A 26513-nucleotide genomic window follows, 5' to 3' on the forward strand; every position below is an offset into this window, starting at 1 on the left:
TGCTGCATTGCCTTGCCTTTCAGTGCATGGTGGGGGGATCAGGGTGGTGCAGGGTGTTATGTAGCATTGAACTCTCTGGCAATACAGCGGGGTGCAGGGCACCGTCGCATGTGGTATGTCACTCTGCGTGTGAATGAATGGTTGGATCACACACACACACACTGCCCTCTCCCCCCCTAGCCTGCTATACACACACACTGCCTGCCCCAGCACACACACACTGCCCACTCCCCCCCAGCCTACTACACACACACTGCCTGCCCTCGAGCCTGCTACACACACACACACTACCCACCCTCCAGCCTGCTACACACACACACACACTGCCTGCCCCTCGAGCCTGCTACACACACACACACTGCCTGCCCCTCGAGCCTGCTACACACACACACACTGCCCACTCCCCCCAGCCTACTACACACACACTGCCCACTCCCCCCCAGCCTACTACACACACACATACACTGCCTGCCCTCGAGCCTGCTACACACACACACACTACCCACCCTCCAGCCTGCTACACACACACACATACACTGCCTGCCCTCGAGCCTGCTACACACACACACACTACCCACCCTCCAGCCTGCTACACACACACACACTGCCTGCCCCCCAGCACACACACACACACTGCCTGCCCCTCGAGCCTGCTACACACACACACACTGCCCACTCCCCCCCAGCCTACTACACACACACACACTGCCTGCCCCTCGAGCCTGCTACACACACACACACTGCCTGCCCCAGCACACATACACTGCCCACCTTCCCGAGCCTGCTACACACACACTGCCCACTCCTCCCCAGCCTACTACACACACACACACACACTGCCTGCCCTCGAGCCTGCTACACACACTACCCACCCTCCAGCCTGCTACACACACAGTGCCTGCCCCCCCCCAGCCTGCTACACACACTGCCTCCCCCCCCCCGCGAGCCTGCTACACACACACACTTACACCCCCTTCCACACACACCTACACACACGCTGCCTGGTGCCGCTGCCCCTTTAAGGCCGGCCGGGTGGGGGCGGGGGCGCCCCGCTCCGGGAGGCTGTCGCGTTCCGATGATGTCACACAATGGCCGCCCTGCGCCGCCGCCGCGAGTAGAGGCCCCGTCCCGCGCCGCCCGCGCCGAGAGCCGGAGCCGCCTCCCCCACCCGCCTCGGAGGCGCTGCCGCTCCCCCTCCCCCGCCCCGCGCGAGCCGCCCGCCCCCGCCCAGGTGAGGAGCCGGGGGGCGGCCTAGCCGCCTGGGGGGCTCCAGGGAGCCGGGCGCCGGGGGGGCCGCGCCGGGCTCCGGCCCCCGGGCAGGGGGAGGGGCTGGGCCCTTGGCGCGGGGCGGGCCCGACTCCCAGGATGGAGGGCGGGGGGAGGACCTGGCCCCACATGGGGATGGTGCGGGCAGCGGAGGGGCTCGGGGCTACAGGGGAGCCTGACCCGGGGGGGGGCTGCAGTGGGGCTGTGAGCCCCAGGCTGGGAGGATCGGGGTCTGGGCGGTACGGGGGGGGGGGCCTTACTCCAGGTGAGGAGGGGGACACCAGGAGGGATCTGGTTCCCCTCCCCAGGACGGGGTTGAAGGGAGGAAGCTGTATGGAGAGGCGGGGACCTGCGGGCTGAGTGGGTTTGAGGGGCTAAGTGAGAGGGGTGAGGCATTGGGGGCTGCAATAGGACCTGACTGGGGTGGGGTTGTAGGCAGTCCTGACCATGGGTGGGCAGTGGAGGTTTAGGGCAGGGTTGTGCTGCATGTCAGGGGTTCTCAACCTTTTTCCTTCTGAACCCCCTTCTCCCCCCCCCCAACATGCTGTAAGAACTCCACAGCCCACCTGTGCCACAATAACTGGTTTTCTGCATAAAAAAGCCAGGGACCGAGTTAAGCGGTAGCAAGCAGGATATTTGCCTGAGGCCCCATGAAGCTACATTGCTCAGGTGTTGGCTTCAGCTCCATACTGTGGGGCTTTGGCTTTCTACCCTGGCCCCCAGCAAGTCTAATGCTGGCCCTGCTTGGTGGCTCCCCTGAAAGGTGCTTGTGCCCCCCCCCCTCCAGGGGGCCCTGGAGCCCTGGTTGAGAACCACAGCTGCACCCAAGTGACTAGGTGCAGGTGGTATCTGGGGAAGGTGAGGGTCTGAGCTAGCATACCCACTGGTAAATATACGGGGAGATGATGGATTATTTAAACTGGACAGCTTGTTCAGAATTGTGGATAGATGCAAAGTGACCTTAAGTGAGGCAAAGGAAAAAGCATTACTGTTGAAAACCCTTCAGGGCTGTCTGGAAAACATGCTCTCCGGAAATCCAGATGCTGCTCTCTATGCTTTTAATGCATAATGTTTTACATCTAAACTTGTTTTTCTCTTGTTGCTTCTCGTGACATTGCATATGTGGATTTGTTTTAGAATGATTTTTGCATATTAGGAACATAGGTGTTGTGTTACTGAACTCATAAATTAGATGCTCTAACCCTTTTGTTTAGAATGGTAGTCTTTGCAATATAGATATCTATTCCCTGTTGGGTTGTTTCATCTGCACAGTGAAACAATAGCATTAAGGCCTCTCCATGGTACAGCTGTTTCTAGGTTGAGTTCCCTGAGCAGCGTGGACAGGGTTTTTTCCTTAGAATTGTGCTCCGGAGTTACGCACTGACTTGATTTTCAGAAAAATCTGTCAGCAGTGGTTCAACTCTTTTGAAACAGTTGTTACTAGCACTGTTCCAGCAGTAGTATGAACTAGGCCAAATGTGTGAATTCTTTCTCCTGATCTTCACAGGGTTTATCCAGAGTGTGGAAAGAAGTTAAGAGCTCTTCCTAGTGTAAACAAACTTACTAACCATCTCACTCAACTTATTTTAATGCAGTTTAACTCTAAAACCTAATTATTAATGAATAATGTACTTAATAAGCTTAACAAATTCATTTATTCTCTGTAGTTAGACTGATGTGCCAACAGTTTAAAGTGGGAATTTCACAGATATTAGAAAAGCTTTGCATGGTCCAACAGTAGCAGCCACAAGATTATGGGAGAGGTAGACTAAAGGAGACCCCTAACAATCCTTTCAGCAGCCAGGGGGCTGCCTCTCCCACAACCTCCTAGCTGTACTGAGGAGGGGTGTCTTCTAATTGTTTCTCCCTCAACTTCTGTTTTATAAGGTGTCCTTCTCTCCAGAGCCTGGCTCTGATGCTCAGAGCTTTCTGAAGTCCCCAGAATGTTATTGACCTGTTTCACTGATGGCTCATGGAATTCCAATATTGAAATTGACAATACTCTGATCAGTTTCCACTTTGCTGTAGTTTGGAGAGCCTGAGCAGTTGCAGAGATGCTGGAGCTGAGGGAGACATTACTTCATGGGCTTATACTTTGTTCATGTTTGGAAGGTTTTCTTTTCAATAATGATGGTTAAACCTTTTTTTTTTTTTTTAATGAAAGTTTAGGTTCTGTGGAAATTGATGACATTTGCCCAAGAAAGCTTTTCTATTAGTCCCGGGAGACTGGGTTTTTCAAACATTTGCTTAAATAGATTTTAGTGTATCTAGGACAAAACCGTTTTCAGCATGGTTACAGAAAGCATTCTTAAGACCTGATGACAGCAACTTACTGTTTTCAGCACCAGTTCAGTGGACTTACTGCTAACAGATTGTTTTCAGCAGCTGGGTTTGCTATTGTAGGCAAAGCTTAACTTTCTGTAGATTTAATTGAATATACTACTTAAATAGTTGTACCTTTTAACCAGTTTCTGTCAAATACTGCTCAAATAATGGAATTTTCCTTCTGCAGAAAGAGAGCTCTAGCAACAGATTTTGATTAACACCTACTTTAAGACAGCTTGTCCAAATAAGAAATGTACATCTCCAGCAATTTAAAACATCTTTGTTAAAAGTGGATAAATTCTGCCCTTAGTCATGTGGACAGCTCCTGTTGATTTCACTGGGATATGCATACAGCAAGAGAGGACTGAATTTAGCACTATTTCTTGTAAAAGGCATTGACAAGGGCCCTGAGCCTAGAACACTAAGTTACCTTAAATTCCATTGCTTTTATTTTTTCTCTAAACTATTTCCAATAGATACTTCTGTCTAAACTATTTCCCTTATACACTTAACTCCACACAATGAGGGCAACAGTGTTAGTTAGAATCCAGCCTCTCTGTTCGGTGTACCTGTCAAACTGTGGTGCAGTAACTCAAGAACATGAGTACCAACCTCAGGACAGACTGTTAAGAAGCAGGTCACAAACCCCAATTGGATGAGAATTCTATACTTAGTTTTCCCCAACCGTTTATTAAGTGTAAACTCCTCAGGCACCATAACAGCCTAACTATGAAGTCACACTCAGTCCTCTTGGGTATTCCGATCTATCTTGCCATCCAGGTAACCTTGCCTTTGTGGTAGATAGTCTTTTGCATCAAAAATCACAATAATATTCAGTGTTGTATTCAGGTCCCAGGATATTAGAGAGACAAGGTGGATGAGGCAATATCTTTTATTGGACCAACTTCTGTTGGTGAGAGAGACAAATTGAACTCTTTGTAAGCTCGAAAGCATGTCTCTGTCACCAACAGAAGTTGGTCCAATAGAAGATATTACCACACCCACCTTTTCTCTCTTTTGACATTGTTACTTTTCCAGACAATAGGAGTTGAGCATAGTCTTGAGCACAGGACCAGAAGCTTGGAATTCCTGAGTTCTAATCTAGGCTCTGTTGCCTTGGGCAAATCAGGTTAAAAATCATATTTCAAAAAATAACATCCTTATGTTATGAACAGTACTTTACAAATTATTTCCATTTTATTAATCAAAATCTCTTCACTAGTTAAGCTGTTTTTTTATTGCATTTGGTAATTGTTTCCATTTCCAAATTTCAATGTGAAATTTCTCCTGCATAGCTCCAATGCTGTCTTGTTTAACTTGCAAAAGTGCAGAAGAATACTTTTGTATTAAAAAAAAATCTATTGCAATTTTTTTTAAAGAACATTTTTATTGGTCTTTGGTTGGTACAAGTTTATTTTAACATACCAGAAGTGGGATAAATATGAACAGACTGCCCTTTTCACCTCTCCTCAGTAAGCAGATCCGTTTTACGTACTGTAAAAATGAGGATAACTTAAATACCTTGCAGTGATAGTCTGAGGGTTTGTTCATATTTACATCCAAAAACCTACATTAAAACAACACTGAGTTTGCAAAGTCAAACACTCAAAAGTTAGGAAATGCCAGAACTCAGGTTGTCCATGCAACCTTAATTTTGCCACCTCTTGCATCTGCATTATGATAGTCTTTTATTGCATGATCCCATTCTATTTTTTTTCCCTCAGGATATCTGCCTCATTCAGTGCACAGGATGGGCCCGCTTTGGGGATGAATCAGGACTGTGTAGTGAATGAGGCTTTTTGCCTTTCGCATCCCTGCGTCATGTGTCACAGATCTGGAACATGTATAGTGAATGAGGCAGGGGATCGCAGGAAAAGAAGAATGTCACTGTAGCAAATTGGATTCTATCCCTGCCTCTGCCACAGAATTCCTATGTGATAGGCAAGTCACTTAAACCAAAGTTTCCATAGGTAGCCATTGCTTTCCTCATTTTCTGGGTACCGAACATGAGACACTTAGGGTCAAAGTTACGGAAATGCTGAGCACTCACAGTTGCAACTGAGTCACTGGGAGCTCTGCTCTGAATAGGCAGACCCTTGGCATCTCAAATTGGGGACCCTACATTTGTGCCACACTTTTGACGTCACCCTTCTGCAATCAGGTCAAACGGTTTCCTCCTTTATGTTGCCTGGCTTGGAGGGAGGAAGGTAGAGGCTTTGAAAGCAAAGGAGAGACAGTCTCCCTGCTTTCAGTTCTGGTGCCACAACCCTTGGCAGCAAGGGAGGTGCAATTGACGGTCCTGCTCAGCCTCTGCACCCTTGCGATGGAACATGTTCAGTTGCTCTGTGGGGATAACACATGCACAGTCCAGTCACATGTAGAAACTGTGAAGGATGCAGAATGCTCAGTGCAGGCAGAATCTTAGGAGAATTTAGCTCCCAAAGTCTAGCAAGTCTCTACTGAGCGTATGTGAACTAGATTTTTTTCAAAGGCTAATAACTTGGCCAAATGTGGGTGAATTCTCATGGGGACAGCAAAAGGTACATCCCTGGCACCAGAACAACCCTGCCTGCCAAATTTAAAATCCCAGATCCAACGCATGAAGGCATTTTTTTTAACTTGAGTGAAACCAACATTTTTCTACAATCCCATTCTCAGAAACAACTGAAATGTTTTAGATGAAACTTTCAAGGGAAAAAGAAAACCAAAACCCCAGTCTGGTTCAGGCACTGATTCAGGTTAAAGTTTGGCAAAGTTACAGGCAACTGAAAACAGGGTTTTCTAATGGAAAAAGTCAGGCGACCTTAAACAGAGGTGGCCCCACCCATAAATTATGAAGTGGTTTTGAAGTGCGTTAAATCGAAGGTAATATTTATTAATTGGTTTATTGCCACATAACTCTAGGTTATAAATCCTGTAGCATTATATGTGGATTGGTAGTTCCCCCCCCCCCCCCCGCCCCAATCCATTTGTATTTCTCACAAATTTGCCTTTAACCCGTTAAACTGGACCAATTTTGTAGCATGAGGTTCAGAGTTCTTCCTTTTCTTTGAACAGATCTGTTTAGTTCACCTCCACTGTATAAGCAAGGCTCTCAGCCAGTCACAATGCATCTCTTCCTGTCCTATCAGACTTCTGTAATACTGCTCCAAATAAAACCGTTGTGGCGTTAGCACAGCTTCCTCACTTGCTTTCCCGCCAGTCCTCTGGACCTGTTTGGGGAATCTGAGAACTTAGTCAAGTGTGTCATCTAGGGCCTAGGCATCGCCACGTCAGCCAGGGCGGGATTGATTGCTCTGGTAGGGTGGTAAATTCTGTCAATCTAAACTTCTCGGAGTAAAGTTTAGGCTGGGATTTTCACTAACCTTCCTTTCACTGAAAGAACAACAGATAGTGGCCTACAAGGAGAATGATGGCCACTCCTGTCCCCATGTTAGTATAAAAAATTGTTGCACCATTTTATCTCCCCACTTTTTTCCTGGTTCTAGTTTCACCTTGTGATTCTTGTGGTGGGTTTTCTTGATTTCCATATAGTTGCTTGTAGCATGATAATCACAGCATTCGTTCGTCTGGGCATAGTTTTTCTATTGTACCGGTGAACTGAGGCAGAGTGATGGCCATGGAGACTGACCAGCTGACTGAACCGAGGGCTCTCTGTGTATCCACGTAACAGCTGGCATTGCAAGCTTCCCATGTGCGCTGCCTCATCAAAGTAGCCTTAGAGATGACCCAGCAGACGAGGTTTGAGGCCTGTTGCTGAGGATCGATATGGGGAAACTTGCAATGCTGCTGTTGGGAAGCAGGAAATACGTAATGAACGAACATGAACACTTGCCTTTGTGAATGTTGTTATTAAAGACAGCACTGGTTTTATAGACATTTGTCCCTTCCATCACTTCTTAGTGGAGCTCAACAGGAGAGAGAGGTACTAGGACTAGACTGTGATTTTGTTGAAGTTTTAATAACAGCCAGCAGAGGTGAACATTTGTACTCAGCAGCTAAATTGATAAAATGAGCACAAGCACATTTTCTCCCACTCCCTTCACATCCCCTAACCCGCATCCTCTTTTGAAACAACTCGTTTGCAGCAGGTTAGAAAACAAATAAATTCCCCTATCTCATCTTTGCTTGACAGTTTGTACGTTTCTCCAGGCCTGTTAATGTTGACCTTTTATGTGAGATGTAACCAATTGTAAGTAAATTGCCATGCATGTGCTGGAAAGGGTAATTTCTCAGGCAGTTAGATAATTAAAATGGTCATAGAACTGTTCTTACAGAAAGTAACAATTTGTGACTGACATTTGAGTTCAGCAGCAACCTTTAAATGTTTTTGAAAGCACAATTTATTTGAAATCTGTCCCATAACGTATGTAACTGTCCAGCGCTGCAATTAGCAGGAAGCAATTAGCTATGTTTTTATTGAGTTTTTAATTTCTTAATAAAATCACAAAGTTGGTCATTTGCGGAAGTTCTGTGTGCTGAGAAACACTAGAAGCTACTACTAAAATGTCATTACCATAATCTCAGTGGTAAACTGGGCTGACTGGGAGTGAGAGCGATCCATGCAGGGGGGGCTCCTGGAAGAAGGCACAAAACCAAAAGTCGGGGGAAACTAAGGCTCTTTTGTTGCTGTTTTTAACAGATGAGGAAACTGAGAAACCCAAGCTAAGCAACTTGCCCAAGCCAACACAGCAAATCGGTAGCAAGGATTGGAGTTTAAGTTCCTGGCTTCCTCTCCTGGGCTCTAACTACTAAACCATGTTGCCTGTAACACCCTTCCTGTCCCATTTCAGTGCTGAGATCCAAGTTCCATAATAATCAGCCAGGGTTTGGTGTTGAAAATTCTGAGACTTGTTGTTTTTTCAGTCTTAAAATCTGTTTAGATTTCATGGCAGTCTGCTTGACCCCTAGTGACCTAGCATGCCCCTGTCATCGTCTATTGCCTACCGCTAAGGTAAATGGCAGTCTCTTTTGCTACAGTCTGGGTCAAAGAAACTCAGTAGTGAAGAGTGAGTGAGCTAGCTGTGGATCAGGAGAGGAGAAAATACTGCACAGCTGACTGGTGGTGGTAACTCTTTTTCTTCACACAGAAGTAGAATTAATGGATACAAACTGTTTGAAGGAGACATGGGTTGTCTCCTTAAAGAAGCTCCCTTCTGCTTGGTTTAATATAATATTTTATACGTGTAGCATCTTGCATTTGAAGGGTTTAAATGTAAACCATGAAAATCTGGCACTTTATGCAGCTCTCAACTGCAGTTGTTCCACAAAGTGAACAAGCTTTCAGCGATCTATAATGGAGATGAATCCGTTGAGTGAAGCATGATGCATATTTTGGGGGATGGAATCGGTCTGTGAGAGGAATTTAATAAAACTGATTTGCAATCCCATGATTTTTCTTTCAGCTATAAAGGTACCTTAGCAAGCCTAATACCAGTTTTCCTCTTGACTTCTAACCTCTGCCTCCTGCCCTCCCAAACCTACGTTATTATAGAACACTTTCACAAAGAAAAGTCAGACTATGTGTGCGCGCGCGCGCGCGCGTCTGTGTACACACACACACACATATATAAAATTAATGGTGAATTTAGTAGTTTGGAAAAGCGTTAGATTGACAGTGCTGGGAACTTAAAGCCTCTGTTTAATCATGCCATAGGTACAGGATGGAGAACTACAGTACAAACTTCCCCATGCTACACCATTAGTTTGCCTCTCCAGCATTCTGGAGGAGTAACCTCTATACCCAGTTTAGACCCATGCCCATTCAGTCCTGGGCTGCTTCTGAGACTGCCAACTGGTGCCAGTTATTGTGGTGTGTCTGGTGATATGTACTTTGTTCTCAGGGTTAAGGTAACTGCATAGAGTACCAAAGAGCTATCAAATGGTAACAACTTTACCTGGAGGTCAGAAGACCTATACCTCTTTATCAGTTCCCTGGGCCATCCAGTCCCCTATAAAGTCAGCCTTCTCCTTTGTGGAACACGAATGCGTTTGATGTATTACTTCTGAAATGCCTTCTGCCTTGCCTCTTATCATTACTGTACTTATCTTTTCTATTATAAGCAGAGACCTAATTTTTTAAATGTTCATATTGAACATACAAAAAAAGACACTATGCAGCACATGGATATATTTGATATTGAAATGTTTACTTAAAGATAGTTTGGATACAATGTTACTATATAGAGAGGGTGGTGCTTAGACATAGTTTTGCATTCTAAATTTAACTTTATTAAACGTTTCTTAATCATCTAAACTAGTCACACATACATACAGTTCTCATTTTGTCTTTGATCTGACCAATATATATATAGCTGATTTTACCAAAGTTCATTACAATTTGTGTTCCAGGTTATCGGAGTAGCTGCACCATCCATTGCTCCCATTTACTTCAGATAGATTTGTGGGAACTAAGCACTTCTGAAATCAGACCCTGAATGTATAGAGCTCACCCACGTCTTGTTGAAATACAGCTACCTCTGGGGTGGAACGCAGCAGCCATTTTACACCAGCAGTGCTGCCCACCACTTTTAGGGGGAGATGTGAAAAAGAACGTATCCAGTTGAAATGAGAGGGGAATTACTTTAGGTAGACCGAATGTGATTATCTTTGGATCTTTAACTATGTCTGGTTAGGTCTTCTATATTACATGTCATCCCAAAGCTGCAGCATATCACCATGCTGAGGTTCTAGTTAAGTATCGTCTTCTAGGGAAGAGTACCACACCGTTTCTTGCAGCATCTGGAATTTTTTTGGGACGTCACCTATCCAAGTAGTGATCTGGCCTGACCCCGTGTAGCTTGGAAAACAGGTGAAATCCTAGGCTGAGGTTGTATCTGTGCATGCACAAGGTGTAGCATCCCGTTTAAGTAATCAGTCTTCGACAGTACTGGAATAAACAGTTTAAGATGTTTGGATATTTAAACTTCTTTCGGTCCGCGGAGTAAGCTGAGACCATCTGTAGTCTCTTCTTTATTAATATATTAAGGTAAGCCCTGACCATGCATTCAGGCAACACCTCCTCCAGTAGAAAGATACAAACTGGATTCCTGTATTTTATACAATGAGTGAGGATAGGGTTTTTGTTCCACATACTAAACGTATTGTGTTTGCCCTTAGCAGACTAGCAAGTACTGATGGATGTTTCCGACAGCCCTGAGCAACACCCCTGCTCTCCCGAAGAGGAGGACCAGCAGCTCTCAGACGACGAAATCCTGAAAGAGAGTGGCTCAGATCGGGAACTGGATGGAGAGGGTCATGGCAACATTCTGGAGGAAGAGGAAGAGGAGGATGCGGCCAGGGGACTGAGTCAGGGCGAAGAGGAGAACCACTCAGATGAGGAGGACCATTTAAGTGAAACCAAGTCTCAGGACTCTGACAATAATGAGCAGAGCAGGGAGCTGAAGAGCTCCCCGTGTCACAAGGAGGAGGAGGAAGACCGGACAATTGATCTTGGAGACGAAGCATCCTCTGTCACTCGGGAACTGGATGAGCATGAATTGGACTACGATGAGGAGGTTCCCGAGGAGCCAAGTGCTGCTGTTCCAGAGGATGAGGCAGAGAAGGCGGGGGGTGAGGATGACGAGGAGGAGGAGAAGGGAGACGATGCACCCGAGGATGAGAAGAAATCCAACAGTAAAAGCGACGATGAAAAGGATGGCCAGGATCCCCTCAAAGAGAAGAAGAAAGAGGAAGATGATGGAGAAATTGATGATGGCGAGATTGATGTAAGTTTGAGTTTCCCTTAGGGGAGGGAATTCAGCAGCGCCTGTGTGGGGTGGGGAAATGTGGTGTTCTGCCCTTGGAGTCAGAATTAGCTAGCTCTTAGGCTGTCGTGCCCTGAACATCTGTCATATTTGATGTGAATATCTACAGTAGCTTTTTTTTGGCCTAATTTATGGCCTCTAACGACTGTAGGCTCTCAAACTGTCCACCACTGCCCATTCCTCACGAGCTCCGGTTATGCCCCAGCATATAAATGAGATGCATGTTTCTGAAAAGGGAGGCCTGTTGTGTACATAACTGTGACTTCAGTTGCTGTGTACTCTGGAAAAGCCTGTTGTGCACAACATCTGTAAAGATGTCTCAAGTTAAACTTGGTCCTGATCAGTGCACAGGGTCTCCAGAGCTTCAGATTTCTACCTTTGCTCGCAAAGGACTTTTGGGTAATGCTAGCACTAGTTAGCCAACTAGGCACTTACAAGCTATGCCATCAGTTGTACATTGTTAACCGACCAGGCTATAATGGGTCCTGCGGATGGAATATCCGGCATGTGTGGCAAACCCACGTGCTTAAAATAGATTGTATTTGTTTGTATTGCAATAGTGCCTTAAAACCCTCGTCATGGATCAGGACTCCATTGTGCTAGGCACTGTACAAACAACATAACAAAAATCGCTGACATTAGAAGTAAGTTGTTGTCTGCCGCTTTGGTGATGCACACTTCCTGTGGTGACTGATCTGAGTTTATACTCAGAAAGGCAAAGTGACCGATCCCATTAGGAATTGTGCTCAATAGCGCTTACTTCGTACTTTGTGCCCAGAGTGCTGCATAGCAGCACTCTTCAGTCACCGTGTGTAATGTTAGTGCCATTTTACAGGTGGAGGAGAATGAATTGGTGGTGAAATGACTTTCTCAATACACAGATCAGGGCCTAGAACCCTTCCTATGGGCTCCCAGTCTTGTATGTAGACCACACTTCACTCTGACTATTGGGAGCGTAAGACAGCATTTAAAATATAAAAGCCGGGTGGTTAGCATTAATTCCTCTATGTCAGACCCAAGTGCAATTTCTTGGCTCTGTTTCTTGTTCCCCGTGCAAGAGGTGCAACTGGGCAGGGAAAGTTTGTCACTGCAGCACCACTCGATAAGCAAGCAAGGAAGCAATGGGTTTGGAAAGGAGTCATTTCTAGTCGTACTCAGCCAAAGAAGATTGCCCAAACCTGAGAGCTAGGAGGTCAGGGTAGAATAGAATCATAGAATATCAGAGTTGGAAGGGACCTCAAGAGGTCATCTAGTCCAACCCCCTGCTCAAAGCAGGACTAGAAAAGGGTAGAAAAGTAGGATGTTCTCTGCTGACGACTAAAGGAGAGGAAGTTAATTGGAGGAGACATACAAAATAATAGTCTGTTGTTTCAATTTGTTTTTCAGTTGGGCTGCAGCCAGCAGTGACATTTTTTGAAAAAGAGGTTCATATCGGAGTGGAAACTGTGTAGACCAGCATTAGCTGAAGTTAGCATAGAACGCAAATTATGCATTGATGTCTGGCTGAACTACCCCATTGTGATAAAATGTTCAGGAAACTTGTGTGAATGACAGAGGATTTAGCTTATTAGGGCTTCTTCAAAAAGACCTCAAGTCCTATTTTAATCAAGTAGAAGTGTGTCCTAAAGCTTGTAGGAAGAATACAGTAACAAAAATGATCTTTCCTGCATTGACCACCTGTCTTTGTTTGTTTTGATCAGTGGAATGGCTCAATTCTTAGCCCAAAGGTCTGAACAAAACTGCTCACACCCCAATCAGCAATCCTCTGACAAATATCTTGAATTTTCTTTATCAGGTTAATCACGTGGTGCTTTGGCTAACTCAGTGGTCAGGATCACGTTTCCTCTTATGTTCTGCTCATTGTGGAAGGTGATCTGATAAAATACATTATATATTTTCAAACGACTCAAATGTTCTGACTCAGTTTCACCCCAGGTTAAACCAGGGATGGGCAAAATACAGCCCGCGGGCCGGATCCGGCCCCTCTAACGTTTCTGTCCAGCCCACCAGGCTCTTTGGCTGCCCCCTCGTGATCTCCAGGCCGCTAAAAGTCCTTCAGCGTAGCGGGGCACTCAGGCAGGCTGCCTGCCTGCCGTGACCCCACGCCACTCCTGGAAGCAGACGGCTGCTGCTAGCATGTCTCTGCGCGCCCCTGGCGGAAACCGGCCAATGGGAACTGCGGGGGTGGTGCTTGCGGCCGCGGGCAGCACACAGACCCCCACTGCCCGCCTCCCCCCAAGGGGCGCGCAGAGATGTGCCAGCAGCAGCCAGCCGCATCCACTTCCGGGAGCGGAATGAAGCTATGGCATGCAGGCAGCCTGCCTGAGCCCTGCTGTCCTGCTGGCTGGGAGCTGCCTGTGGTAAGCGCCTCCCGGCCAGAGCCTGCACCCCACACCTCCTCCTGCACCCCAATCCCCTGCCCCAGGTCAGAACCCCCTCCTGCACCCCAATCCCCTGCCCCAGCCCAGAGCCGCCTCCTGAACCAAACTCCCTCCCAGAGCCCACAGCCCTCACCCTCTCCTGCAACCCAACACTCTGCACCAGCCCAGAGCTCCCGCCTAGACCCCCTCCATTAATATAGTAGAAATGTACGGCCCGTGACGACTTACCAACATTCGTGGAGTGGCCTCCTGCAAAAATTATTGTGCACCCCTAGGTTAGACATTTCTGTGTTCTATATTACCTGAAATCCTTGTGGTGGGAGAACCCAAGCAATTACATTTACTGGATCCCTAAAATTATTTCAGAATAACTTTTAACATGTATCTTGATACAATACTAAAGTGTTCCTCCCGATTGCTAGGGATTCCTGGGAACGCTGTCCACACTAATATGCAAGATGAATTTGCACTCTGAATGGCTTTCATATATTAGCTTATAATGGGGATCCCAGCTGTCTGATTCTCGTTAGACCACACAGAATTAAATACTCTCTCTTTTGTTCAAGCACTAGGTTTGCAAAGATTTCGCACAGTTCTATTGAAAGGAGCTGTGTTAAGCTGGCTATTCCATTCACATTATGTTGAATGCAAGACCCATCTTTTTTGTGGGGAGGGGGATGTTAATTTGTCTGCAGTTTATGCTGTTTGCAGACATTTTTAGCTTGATGGGGAAGAAAAGCTAGCACAAGATTTAAACACATACACCATTTGCAGGCATTTTTTAAAAGGAGTTCTGGCCTGAGAGAATCTCGAAAGGAATAGAGTGAAAGAGATATTAAACAATGGGTCCCTGGAGAGCTGGGTTATCCAGAGCCAAGTGGACATTTCTCCTGGTTTCCAGCCATTACGTTGCTAAAAATACATAAAACGCTTTCCCCATATAACTTTTCCATGGATGTAATCACTGTAGTTGCTACAGGGATGTCATGATTGCCAGTGAGAGGGAAGGTGTCCACAAGACACACTCTCTATTAAGATGTGTTCCACAGTATGGCAATATTTGCATCTCTTTGAGGTAGAGAAGTTGGGAGAGGCAAGGTAAGGTTCCAACACCCTTTTGGGTGCATCTACACTGCAGCTAGGCATGTACTTCCCAGAATGAGTAGACAGACGCACACTAGCTCTGCTTCAGCTAGCACGCTCAAAATAGCAGTGTAGCCAGGGGTCACGTGGGCAACGGCTTCGGTTTGTTGCTGGAGAACGTACCCAGGATGTCCAGATGTGTTAGTGGGCAGGTGGCTAGCCTGAGCCACTGCTGGCTACGCTTCTATTTTTAGCATGCAAGCTTGAGGAGAGCTAGCACACGTCCATCTGCCCAAGCTGGGAAGCACGCTCCCAGCTGCATAGTAGACATAAATCCTATTTGGATGTCTGATCTTCCAGGATGACTAATCTTGAAGGTAACTTGGAGAGCTTCTATGCACTCCATCTTCCTAAGGTTCTCCATGTGCTGCATCCTGGCTCTCAATTTCTGCTGAGTTCCATTATAAACCACGCTGCTTTATGACTCGACGCTGAACTCCTGAGCGGTGTTAAAAAATAAAAGGGTAGGAATGGTGGAGAAGGGAGTGTGATTCAACTGCTGCAACAGGGGACTATGAAAACAACAGACTTAACTTCCTCCCTGAAAGGCTGTTCATGAGATTCTGTCACTACACACGATAGAGGCATATTCAAATGAGTGTTATAACACAGCAATTTTCCTCCGGAACTTAATATGTAGGTTCCCAACATCTGTATCAGCTCTCCTCATCAGTCACTCTTTCGGGCTGGTCTGTGTACAAGAGTCACAGCATTGTAATTAAACATGCATTTTTAAATTGATAAACTAAAGGAGGGACTCAAGATAAATCAGTATGATACAGTTCAGTTGATTTCAGAGTGTCCACTTGGGTTGGTCTCAGTTTAACTAAAACAATTTAAAAACATGGAAAATCGGTGCAACTTAGTACCTAGACAAGGCTTCAGATTCTAAGAAGCTCTTGATGCTTGCAGGATTTCCAGTCTTCCCTGGAACACGAGAATTAATACCCTCCCTACCCTTTCTTAGGCATAGGAAGGTCCACAGTGCGTATCACACTGGTATGTTCCCAGTTGCCCCGGGACACACATTCCCAGTAACTTTGGAGTTGCTGGCTTTGATTTTACTGTGAAAGAGTCTGTGGTTTTCATGATGACTTGACTCTCTTAAGCATCTGTCCTTCTGTGCCTTGCAGGATGATGATCTGGAGGAGGGAGAAGTTAAAGATCCCAGTGATAGGAAAGTGAGGCCGCGTCCCACCTGCCGATTCTTCATGAAAGGTAACAATATACTGCATCAGAGGGAGTGAATCGAGCTCTCTGTGGCTTCTCTTGTTCAGTTGTGCAAGTGTTAGACTACCAGTCCCATGAGGCACGCTGTCCCAGACAGCACTCAGATCACCTTTCTTTTCCATGGTGGCCAAGTGCTGATTTTACACAGGGCCAACATGCAAAATATGTAACAATTGTTCTGTCTTAAGTGCAGAATGCCTCAAATAAAGGATGACTTACTGCACCTTGAAATAAAAATCTCTTCAGACGTCCTCTTAATAATCAAATATTGCTTCCAATGTTTTAAAAATATTACATTGTACTTGTACAAATTAGAGATGGAAAATACTCATTTGTTCTTGTCTAGTTCATGCCCTGTCAGGGCAGAATTCCCTGCAGCCCAATATCCAGGTTACTGCTATAAATCCCAAACAATAGGATTCCACTTCTTCCTTTGAGAGACATTTATTGAAATATCTTTTATTGAAGACAAGTCTAGAAATAATGTTGCATTTCCCTGTAAATGTTAACTTGGTGTGTCATGTTCCTTTCCTCTCAGCTCCACCAACACAGATCTGCTCGGTATTGCATTTGGTGAATAGCGTCTGCCTTTTCTACCAAGCAATGCGTTGCACGTAAATGTGCTGTTCTGAAATGCAGAACATTTTTAGAAACTGTCTATAAAGAGTTCCCAAGAGGCACAGTGTTAAAGGCAGATGTAGCATCAGGGCTGATTGATTAGGTGAGGAATGGTTGTGTCCCTTTTAGCACAGAACACTGGATTCAGACTGAGTAGGCTACTAGCGTAGTCTAGGAAGAGAAACTTTTCCCCTCAGTATAGAAAATTAAAAATGTGAGACCTATTGAAATCTGATACAATATAATCTGGATTAATGAAGTTTTAGGTCTTTATGGTCTTCATGATAACAGATCATAATGGCAGAGTCCTCACTGAAGGTGATGACACTAAATGCCGATGGAGGGATTACTGTGACAATCTGTATGCCTCATCAGAGCCACTTAAAATACAGGACCGCGAAAGGAGAGTGAGGAGCGGGAGCCATTAATCCTGCAACAGGAAGTGGTGTGTGCTATTATATATATATTTTAAAAAAGCCTGGTAAAACACTGGGGGCAGATAACGTATCAGCAGAATTGTTAAAAGTGATTGATGACCACATATTGATGTAATGTCGAAAATTTGTAGTGATGTATGGATGATTAGAAACTGACGAGATGACTGGACGAATGAAATCCTTCTGCCTGTATCAGATAAAGGAGACATAACAGAGTGTAGTAACAATCATATTATCTCCCTATTGTCGCACTTGAGTGAAATCATAGAAACTGAAACCACCATAACAAGCCGGTTTCAGAGAGGGAAGAGGCACATGTGATCAGATCACAAGCATCACATATAAAATGATAGGGATAGGGTCTAAATTAGATGGGGTCTAAATTCCCACTCAAGAAAGAGATCTTGGAGTCATTGTGAATAGTTCTCTGAAAACATCCACTCAATGTGCAGCGGCAGTCACAAAAGCTAACAGTGTTGGGAATCATTAAGAAAGGGATAGATAATAAAACAGAAAATATCATATTGCCTGTATAAATCCATGGTATGCCCACATCTTGAATACTGCGTGCAGATGTGGTTGCTCCATCTCAAAAAAGATATTAGAATTGGAAAAGGTTCAGAAAAGGGCAACAAAAAGGAGCAGCTTCCTTATGAGGAGCGATTAATAAGACTGGGACTTTTCAGCTTGGAAAATAGACCACTAAGGGGAGATATGATAGAGGTCTATAAAATCATGACTGGTGTGGAAAAAGTAAATAAGGAAGTGTTACGTCCTCTCATACCACAATAAGTAGGGGTCACCAGATGAAATTAATAGGCAGCAAGTTTAAAACAAAAGGAAATATTTTTTAATACAAGGCACAGTTTGTGGAACTCTTTACCAGAAGACGTTGTGAAGGCCAAGATATAACAGGATTCAAAAAGAACTAGATAAGTTCATGGAAGATAGGTCCATCAGTGGCTATTAGCCAGGATGGCAGGAATGGTGTCCCTAGCCTCTGTTTGCCAGAAGCTGGGACTGGATGACATGGGATGGATCACTTGATGATGACCTGTTCTGTTCATTCCCTCTGGGGCACCAGGCATTGGCCGCTGTCGGAAGACAGGATACAGGGCTAGATGGACCTTTGGTCTGACCAAGTATGGCCATTCTTCTGTTCTTATCCATTATATCATTAAAAAATGCAAGGAGTTTAATCACCTATTAATCATGTGTTTCATTGACTACTCAAAAGCGTTGATACCTTCTGACATGACGGTCTTTGGAGGATACTGGCAGACCTGGGGATTCCAAAACATCTCAATGAACTCATTGCAAGTCTCCACTGTCAATAACAGACCACAGTGCGAACAGCAGCAGGTGATAGTGACTGGTTTTCCACTGCGTGAGACAAGGGCGTATTCTGTCCCCAAGCCTTTTCAACATGTATGCAGAATTAGTTACAAGACATGCCCTGGAAGGTTTTGACAAAAGTGGAAGGAGCTGGGATTTCATTAGCAGACACCTCGTAACCAGTCTGAGATAGCTGATGACACAATGCTCTTTGCTACAGCCACTAAGGGAAAGCAACAGATGTCTGAGTCTGTTGTACTATGGACTATCCCTGAATGAAGTGAAAATGAAATGCATGCACATTGACATGATTAACAAAAACAGACTACCCGGACAGTACGATTACATCGAGTTGTAGAGGCAGTCGAGTAAATTATCTGGGCTCATACATACCAACCAAGGAGCCTGTTCCAAAGAAATCAGAACATGACTAGGAATGGCTCCTCAAGTAATGGCCTCCCTTACAAAAGTTTGAAAACACGGTGGCATCTCAACATGTACAAAGGTTCGATTGGTGAACAGCTTAATTTTTTCCATAGTGACTTACGGATGTGAATTGTGGGAAACTAATGCTGCTGACAAGAAGAAAATTCAAGCCTTTGAGATGTGGTGCTGTCAAAACCTCGTGCATATCTCCTGGATGGGAAAACTAAGACACATGCATATGTTAGAAATATTATTGGAGACGAGCAGACCCTGCTGTCGGAAATCAATAGGCACAAACTTATGCACGTTGGTTCCATCAGGCACAGAAATGGAACTAACCTCAAAAGTGGCAGGTCATCATAGTAGAGGACGACCAGCGAGTAGATGGATAAATAATTTGTGGCAGATCAATTGGAGGTCAGCTGCTGAGTGTTCAAAGCTAGCTAGAGATCGAAGGCGTCCAAAAATTCTGCTACAATGTCACCAATATTCAGACATGGATAAATGGATTTTACTTACTTAGGTCTTTATGGACTGGGATTAAAGAGGAGTGCTATTGAGTGAAAAAACATATTTTTAAGAAACAAATTTTCTTGCCTTTGTTACATACAACACCTGAGATTAGTAAAACAAAGGTTTAAAAACTAACTTGTTTGTGCTTTCTGCTTGCTTTTTGCATTTTCTCCATCTTGACCATTGGAAATAAACTAACCAGTTTCACTTTCAAGGTCTCATATGCTAGCACATTGTTGCAAAGACTGCGGAGAATGTTTAAAAACTAAAATCTGTTTCCATGGAATTTCTTCAAAAGATGTGGAGACTTGGTTTTGTAAAGCCTTGTTTATAACAGAATTTAATATGGACCGTATTAGACTGAGTTCCTTCAACTTCCCCTTAAAGTTGCGTTCACCCAAATGCTTTTGTTTTAGTAGAAATGGTAAATGAAATAAACTAACTAAAATAAAGCTAGAAAGGGCAGAGTGGGAAGACTTGCTTTCACTGCTATGTTGAACGAAGAATACACAGGGATTTGTTTGGGATTTTTCCAAGAGCTGAGCATTAAGTGTAGCTCACCTGTGTTGTTGAATGGCTTCCTGTGTCTGTTTGTTTCCTGTCATGAGTTTGGTAGTGTTATCGCAGGAAGGGGTGTGTTCCTCTGTTTGAACCAGGTGAGTTTTCTCTGGGTGGGGTTGTTTGTCCTTTATTCTTAGTGTTGTTTAATCAGATTACAATAATTCTATGATGCATTGGGATGTAATCACCAGGCCCTTATCTCAGTGTATGAAAATTCAGATTGAATCACGTCAAGCTCTTTTGCCAAAGATACATTCCTTTGATTTCAGCTTTGTTTGGGTGACCTTGATTTCCTCTGTCTTCCCCTGTACAGGAGATCTATAGAAATATTGCTGTCTAGGAGCCAAGCTAAAAGCATCATTGTGGGACCTCCGATGCTCCAATTCTAGTCTCTGGTCTCTCTGAGGAATTAATTGCAAAGTATCATGTCATGTGGCCACATCAGTCCATTTTGATAAATATAACTGATTCTGTGAAATAATGTGTGTTTATACCCATCCTAGTGGAACCCGTAATTCGTAGCCATTCGACCACATGCACAAGAGCCTCCTCTTGTACTTGACATATTTCAATAAGAAATAAAAAATGGTCTGTGTAGATTCTTAATAGTCCCAGCATTCAACTTTCAAATCCTTTATACATTTACTGGAAATTAGGGCTGTCGATTAATCACAGTTAACTCACGCAATTAACTCAAAAAATTAATCATGATTAATCGCAGTTTTAATTGCACTGTTAAACAATAGAATACCAATTTAAATTTATTACATATTTTGGATGTTTTTCTACTTTTTTATATATATTGTATTCTGTGTTGTAATAGAAATCAAAGTGTATATTTTTATTACAAATATTTGCACTGTAAATATGATAAAAGAAATAGTATTTTTCAATTCACCTCATACAAGTACTGTAGTACAATCTTTGTCGTGAAAGTGTACCTTACAAATGTAGATATATTTTTTTGTTACATAACTGCACTCAAAAACAAAACAATGTAAAACTTCAGAGCCTACAAGTCCACTCAGTCCTATTTCTTGTTCAGCCAGTCGTTAAGACAAACAAGTTTGTTTACATTTACAGGAGATAATGCTGCCCGCTTCTTGTTTAGAATGTCACCTGAAAGTGAGAACAGATGTTCACATGGCACTTTTGTAGCCGGCAATGCAAGGTATTTACGTGCCAAATATGCTAAACATTCGTATGCCCCTTTGAGCTTTGGCCACCATTCTAGAGGACATGTTTCCATGCTGATGCCGCTTGTTTTTAAAAAAAAAAAAATGTATTAATTAAATTTTGTGACTAAACTGCTTGGGGGGAGAATTGTACATCCCCTGCTCTATTTTACCCGCATTCTGCCGTATATTTCATTTTATAGCAGTCTCAGATGATGATCCAGAACATGTTGTTTGTTTTAAGAACACTTTCACTGCAGATTTGCCAAAACACAAAAGGTACCAATATGAGATTTCTAAAGATAGCTACAGCACTCAACCCAAGGTTTAAGAATTTGAAGTGCCTTCCAAAATCTGAGAGGGATAAGGTAGGGAGCATGCTTCCAGAAGTCTTAAAAGAGCAACACTCCGCTCCAGAAACTACAGAACCCGAATCACCAAAAAGGAAAATCAACCTTTTGCTGGTGGCATGACTCAAATAATGAACATGAATATGCATCAGTCCACTCTGCTTTGGATTGTTATCAAGCAGAACCCATCATTAGCATGGATGCATATCCCCTGGAATGGTGCCTGAACTATGAAGGGACATGTGAATCTTTAGCACATCTGGCACATAAATATCTTGTGATGCCGGCTACAATAGTGCCATGAGAACGCCAGTTCTCACTTTCAGGTGACATAAACAAGAAGTGGGCAGCATTATCTCCTGCAAATGTAAACAAACTTGTTTGAGCGATCGGTTGAACAAAAAGTAGGACTGGGTGAACTTGCAGGCTCTAAAATTTTACACTGTTTTATTTATGAATGCAGTTTCTTTTGTACATAATTCTACATTTGTAAGTTCAACTTTCATGCTAAAGAAATTGCACGACAGTACTTGTGTTAGGTGAATTGAAAAATACTATTTCTTTTGTTTTTTTTACAGTGCAAATACTTGTAATCAAAAATAAATATAAAGTGAGCACTGTACACTTTGTATTTTGTGTTGTAATTGAAATCAGTAGAAAATGTAGAAAACATCCAAAATATTTAAATAAATGGTATTCTATTATTGTTTAACAGTGCGATTAATCACAATTTTTTAAATCGCTTGACAGCCCTACTGGAAATATACTATCCTTTCTTAATGAGTGAAGTCAGTTTTATAAAGTTCCTGAAGGGGGCACACTAACCCTCTTAGAAAACATGACAGTACCAAATGCCTCAGGTTAACTTACTCAGTGTTATCTTTGATCGCATATACAAGCTCACAGTTAACTTAGTGTCTTGGCAATGGACAGCCTTGGAGACTGAATGCCCCTTTAGCACAGAATTGATACAACGCAGGCAGTGTCAATGTAACTTTCCTTTGTGTGTTGTCCTGCCAATGTGTCTCCACCTTGACTTGAAGGGACCACCTTTAGGGGTGAGAAGGTGGTTAAATTTGTGTGTCCCATTAACGTTTCATCGCTAATGCTGAGACTGCCAATCAAGGTTGCAGTTATAGTGGTGGTTGTGTGACACAGACACCTGTCAGGATCTCTACTGAAGGTCCATCAAATGATTTTGTGTGAGCAGCTAAAAGGAAAAGCAAGTTCTATTACCTACTAATCTGAGCTAAATTCAGACCAGGAACTAGGCCATATCCGTATTGCATTACAAACACCTGAGTTCCCCATGGGTACGATAACTTCAGCTAACCCACTGCAGCATCATAGGTGGACTTTCAGAGGAGCTGATATTAAATTTTGTCTCTGGACCCTGGAGAATGTTTCTCCTGCTCCTGTGCAGAATCAGCTATTAGAGGAGTTTGAGTTATATTTTTCCTCCCCGCCATTGGCCTGTATATGTAACTCAGACTGATGCCTTTAAACTTCCTGCCGGGTTATTTAGTTTTGAGCTATAAAAGTTCCTAACTATGCTTTAAGCACTTTTTACTTATAAAAGTGCACACAAAACTCTCTGGATCACTACCTACATAGACAGCCCTCCCACCCTACCAGAGTAAGTGTCTCAGGTTTTCGCTCACCCATGATCCCAACTGAATTCATCTCTCAGGGAAAGCCCAGGCAAAAAGGCTTTGCCGGGTGCCCTGAAAGCAAGTGACTGTGAACCAAGGTGGGAAGAAGAAAGGTCATGTCTCTGAAAATCCGAGTTGTTCTCTCCTGGAAGACTTCAGGTAGTTCTGGAGCTGAACAAGATACCAGAGCTTCCAGGTGTTTGACTGTTCTGTGCAGCGTTTGAATGAGATTTCTGTGCTTTTTCACAGGTCACTGTACTTGGGGAATGAACTGTAGGTTTATCCATCCTGGTGTGAACGACAAAGGGAACTACTCCTTGATCTCCAAACCAGACCCTTTCTCACCCAATGGTGCTCCTCCCATTGGCCCTCACCCACTGATGCCAGCAAACCCTTGGGTATGAAAACATCGCTTTGCATTTGCGGCTTCTGTGTTTTTTGCTTGTTTAGATCTGCAAATACATTGCAGGCGATGACGGTTGTGTTAAATTTGGGCCGTTAACTTAGCAAAATCAAATGTTCTTGTGGGATGCATACGTTTTAAGAAGGCGCTTTTCACAACCTCTAGTAAATGGCAATAACTTTTCAAGTGTGCCCTGCTGATGTTTCACCTGGATATTCACAAAGCACAATTTTCCAACTAGTTCTGTGTCTTTTTCCCTTTCCTTCTCATTTTCCTAACAGGGTGCGCCTGTCGTTGATGAAATTTTGCCCCCACCCCCTCCAGACCCTCCAACAGAAAGTGCCTGGGAGAGAGGACTCCGGCATGCTAAAGAGGTAAAGGATTCTTTAAGAACTACAATAACTTCTTTCGCTCAAAGTCAGCCTATGGGTATCATTGGTGCCAGAAGGACAATATAGTCAAAGCCTCTGGGAATGACTTTGTCTCTCAGTGGTCTCTCCTCTGCTCGGTGGAGACGGTTAAGAAGAGTCTGAGGGTGTAGCCGCTACTTTCGGTCTGATTTGTAAGATGTTTCCGTGACACTAACCTTGAACCTTTTGGTGGGATGTGTAACTTTATCCTTTTTTCTTTGGGGGAGTCTGTTTTGTGTGTTTAACCAACAGTCACCTTCGTGTGGTATAACATGGCAATACTCTGGTCAAGAAGAGCTGGTTTCCAGCTCTTTCTCCCATCAGCACTAGCCAGTGGAGATCGCTCCTGAGCAGGGCCCAGGACACCGGAGTCAACCCGCCAATACAGCAGAACTGTTTTCAAGCTGGTACAGTGTGCTATTGCCTCTCTGCTGTTTCCTGTGGTGCTGCCAGGGTGAACCCCGTTTTGTTCAGCTAGGAAGCTGTGGGTTTAACTTTCTTGAGAGCCTTTTAGTGATCCCACCAATTTGGCTGTCTGATTAATCTTTGTGAGCTAACAGGATAGTGAAATATTACGTCTTGTTTCAAGTAGATATCCAAACCCTAACTGTTCGTGAGAATTGTATAGGAGAGGGACAGGTTAATTAAGAAGCAGGTCCCTCACTAGGGCTGATGTGCCATTAGTAAGCTGAACTTTGCCCTCCATGCCTCAAACTTGTTGCTTCCTTAAGCCTTTTATTGTGCCTTGTGACAGGTATTAAAAAAGGCGACAATGAGAAAAGAACAAGAGCCTGATTTTGAGGAGAAGCGGTTTACGGTGACCATTGGAGAAGATGAACGTGAATTCGACAAAGAAAATGAATTTTTCCGGGACTGGAATTATCGCATCACTAGAGATGTCCGAGATCCAGCGTAAGATGTGGCTTTGTGCTTGCATCCTTGCTTTTTGGAGTGGATAGTAATCCCCCCATGTCTGTTTGCAGTTAACCTTTCGCTCCAATTGTGTAGAAATACACAGCCCTCTGAAGATTAGCCACGTTTATGTAACATCAGACGCACGCCAGCAAAAACCATAGGCTCTACTATTACTTGGCATGCCTCAGCTTGGTCCTAGTTCAAAACCAGTTTTCCTTCTATGCTTTTTTAGCTTTATTCCTTCCAAGTACTTTGCTCTTGTTTCTTCAGAGCCTAGTATGCCAATTTGATTGTCTAGTTGCCTATTGAATTTGTCATGTTAGTTTGGGCCAGTGATTTGTGTTCCTTTGGTATTTGCACAACTCAAACATACACTAAAAAGTTTAATATCATGTGTGTACACACACCAATACCCTGCATCATCAGAGCAGCAGTAACATCATCTTGACTGGGTTAATGCTTACACTGCAAGTCTAAGGCAGTGGTTCCCAAACTGGGGTTCATGAACCCCTGGGGGTTTGCAAAATGTTACAGGGGGTTCTCGGGGGGGAAAAATTCCCTAGTGGCGGACAGAGTTGTCCCTAGGGACCCCGGGCAGCACGGGGCCAGCAGCCAGGAGACCCTGGACTTCCCAGAGCTAAGCAGGCGTATCTATCACACTGAGGAGATTTAAACTTCAAGACTCCTTATAAGAAATGGAAAGGGAGGTGGATATGTTTTGCTGTTTTTAAAATTAACTAGGCAGCTAGGATTGTTTTTAATATTATGAAGAACAAGTTTAAGCTTTGTTGTAACGTGCGTTGTTTGCCTGAACTGCTCAAGACCTGAATGCTTGTGTAGGAGGAACTCTTTGAGTTGGCTTCTTAAATCCCTTCATGCTGTTTCACATCTGATACTGCTTGATGAAACATAGGAGCCTTGTCTTATAACAGGCTTATTCAAATTGATACAAGCTACGAAAGTGAGTTCTTGGAAGAGTGTTGCCGTTTTCATAATGTAATAAAAATACTGTAATGATAAATAATTAATAAGAAATAGTATGTAATAAGCATGTCATAAAAACAAATTTTTTATTTCCAAGATCACTGCTTTTATAATTTATACTCAGGTAAAGGAGAAAATCCCTGGAAATAGACATTTTAGGAGGGAGTTCACGAGACTTGACATTTTAGTGAAAGGGGTTCACAGGTTGTTAAAATTTGGGAAGCACTGGTCTAAGGGCAGCAATCATAGTTGGCATGGCACTAGATTAGCCTCTGACATCTTAGCCAGCCCTTGATTAATCATTTGATAGGTCACCAACCAGAAGACTTAACCTACATGCAGTCAGGATTTGCAGAGTGGGAAGATTTTGGGCAATGGGAAATGTTTGAAACGTCAAACCTGCGGGATTTTTGTGAGGTAAAACTAAGTGGGAGTGATGGAAGCATCAGTCAGCACCCTGCTTTGGGGACTGGAAGCAGTTCACAGCTCTCCAGTGTGGCTGGCTGGCTGTAGACTCCAGCAGGCAATATGACACCAATCACCCTTAGGAGTTGGTTTTCTGTTTTTTTTCTGTTTGTTTGTTTGTTTGTTTTTTTAAATCATATGGGCTAGAAAATCATTTA

General features: G+C 44.0%; 1 protein-coding gene across 13 annotated transcripts in view; it reads left to right on the forward strand.

Annotated features, from left to right (window-relative positions):
* The first annotated feature begins 1090 nt into the window (after window positions 1-1090).
* The window catches only part of ZC3H18 (zinc finger CCCH-type containing 18), a 61935-nt gene continuing 36512 nt past the window's right edge, over window positions 1091-26513 (forward strand). For 12 of the 13 annotated variants that reach the window (XM_042852085.2, XM_042852087.2, XM_042852089.2 and 9 more), the window contains exons 1-6: window positions 1093-1231; window positions 10711-11318; window positions 16015-16099; window positions 23428-23576; window positions 23863-23955; window positions 24746-24903. In XM_042852085.2, coding sequence (XP_042708019.2) covers window positions 10728-11318; window positions 16015-16099; window positions 23428-23576; window positions 23863-23955; window positions 24746-24903 — 1076 coding nt within the window. In that variant the 5' untranslated portion in view covers window positions 1093-1231; window positions 10711-10727. Of the gene's footprint in view, window positions 1232-10710; window positions 11319-16014; window positions 16100-23427; window positions 23577-23862; window positions 23956-24745; window positions 24904-26513 lie in introns of all 13 variants that reach the window. The other variant, XM_042852086.2, reaches the window with a different exon arrangement.

This window comes from Chrysemys picta, chromosome 14 (genome assembly GCF_011386835.1).
Source record: "Chrysemys picta bellii isolate R12L10 chromosome 14, ASM1138683v2, whole genome shotgun sequence".
NCBI lineage: Eukaryota > Metazoa > Chordata > Testudines > Emydidae > Chrysemys > Chrysemys picta.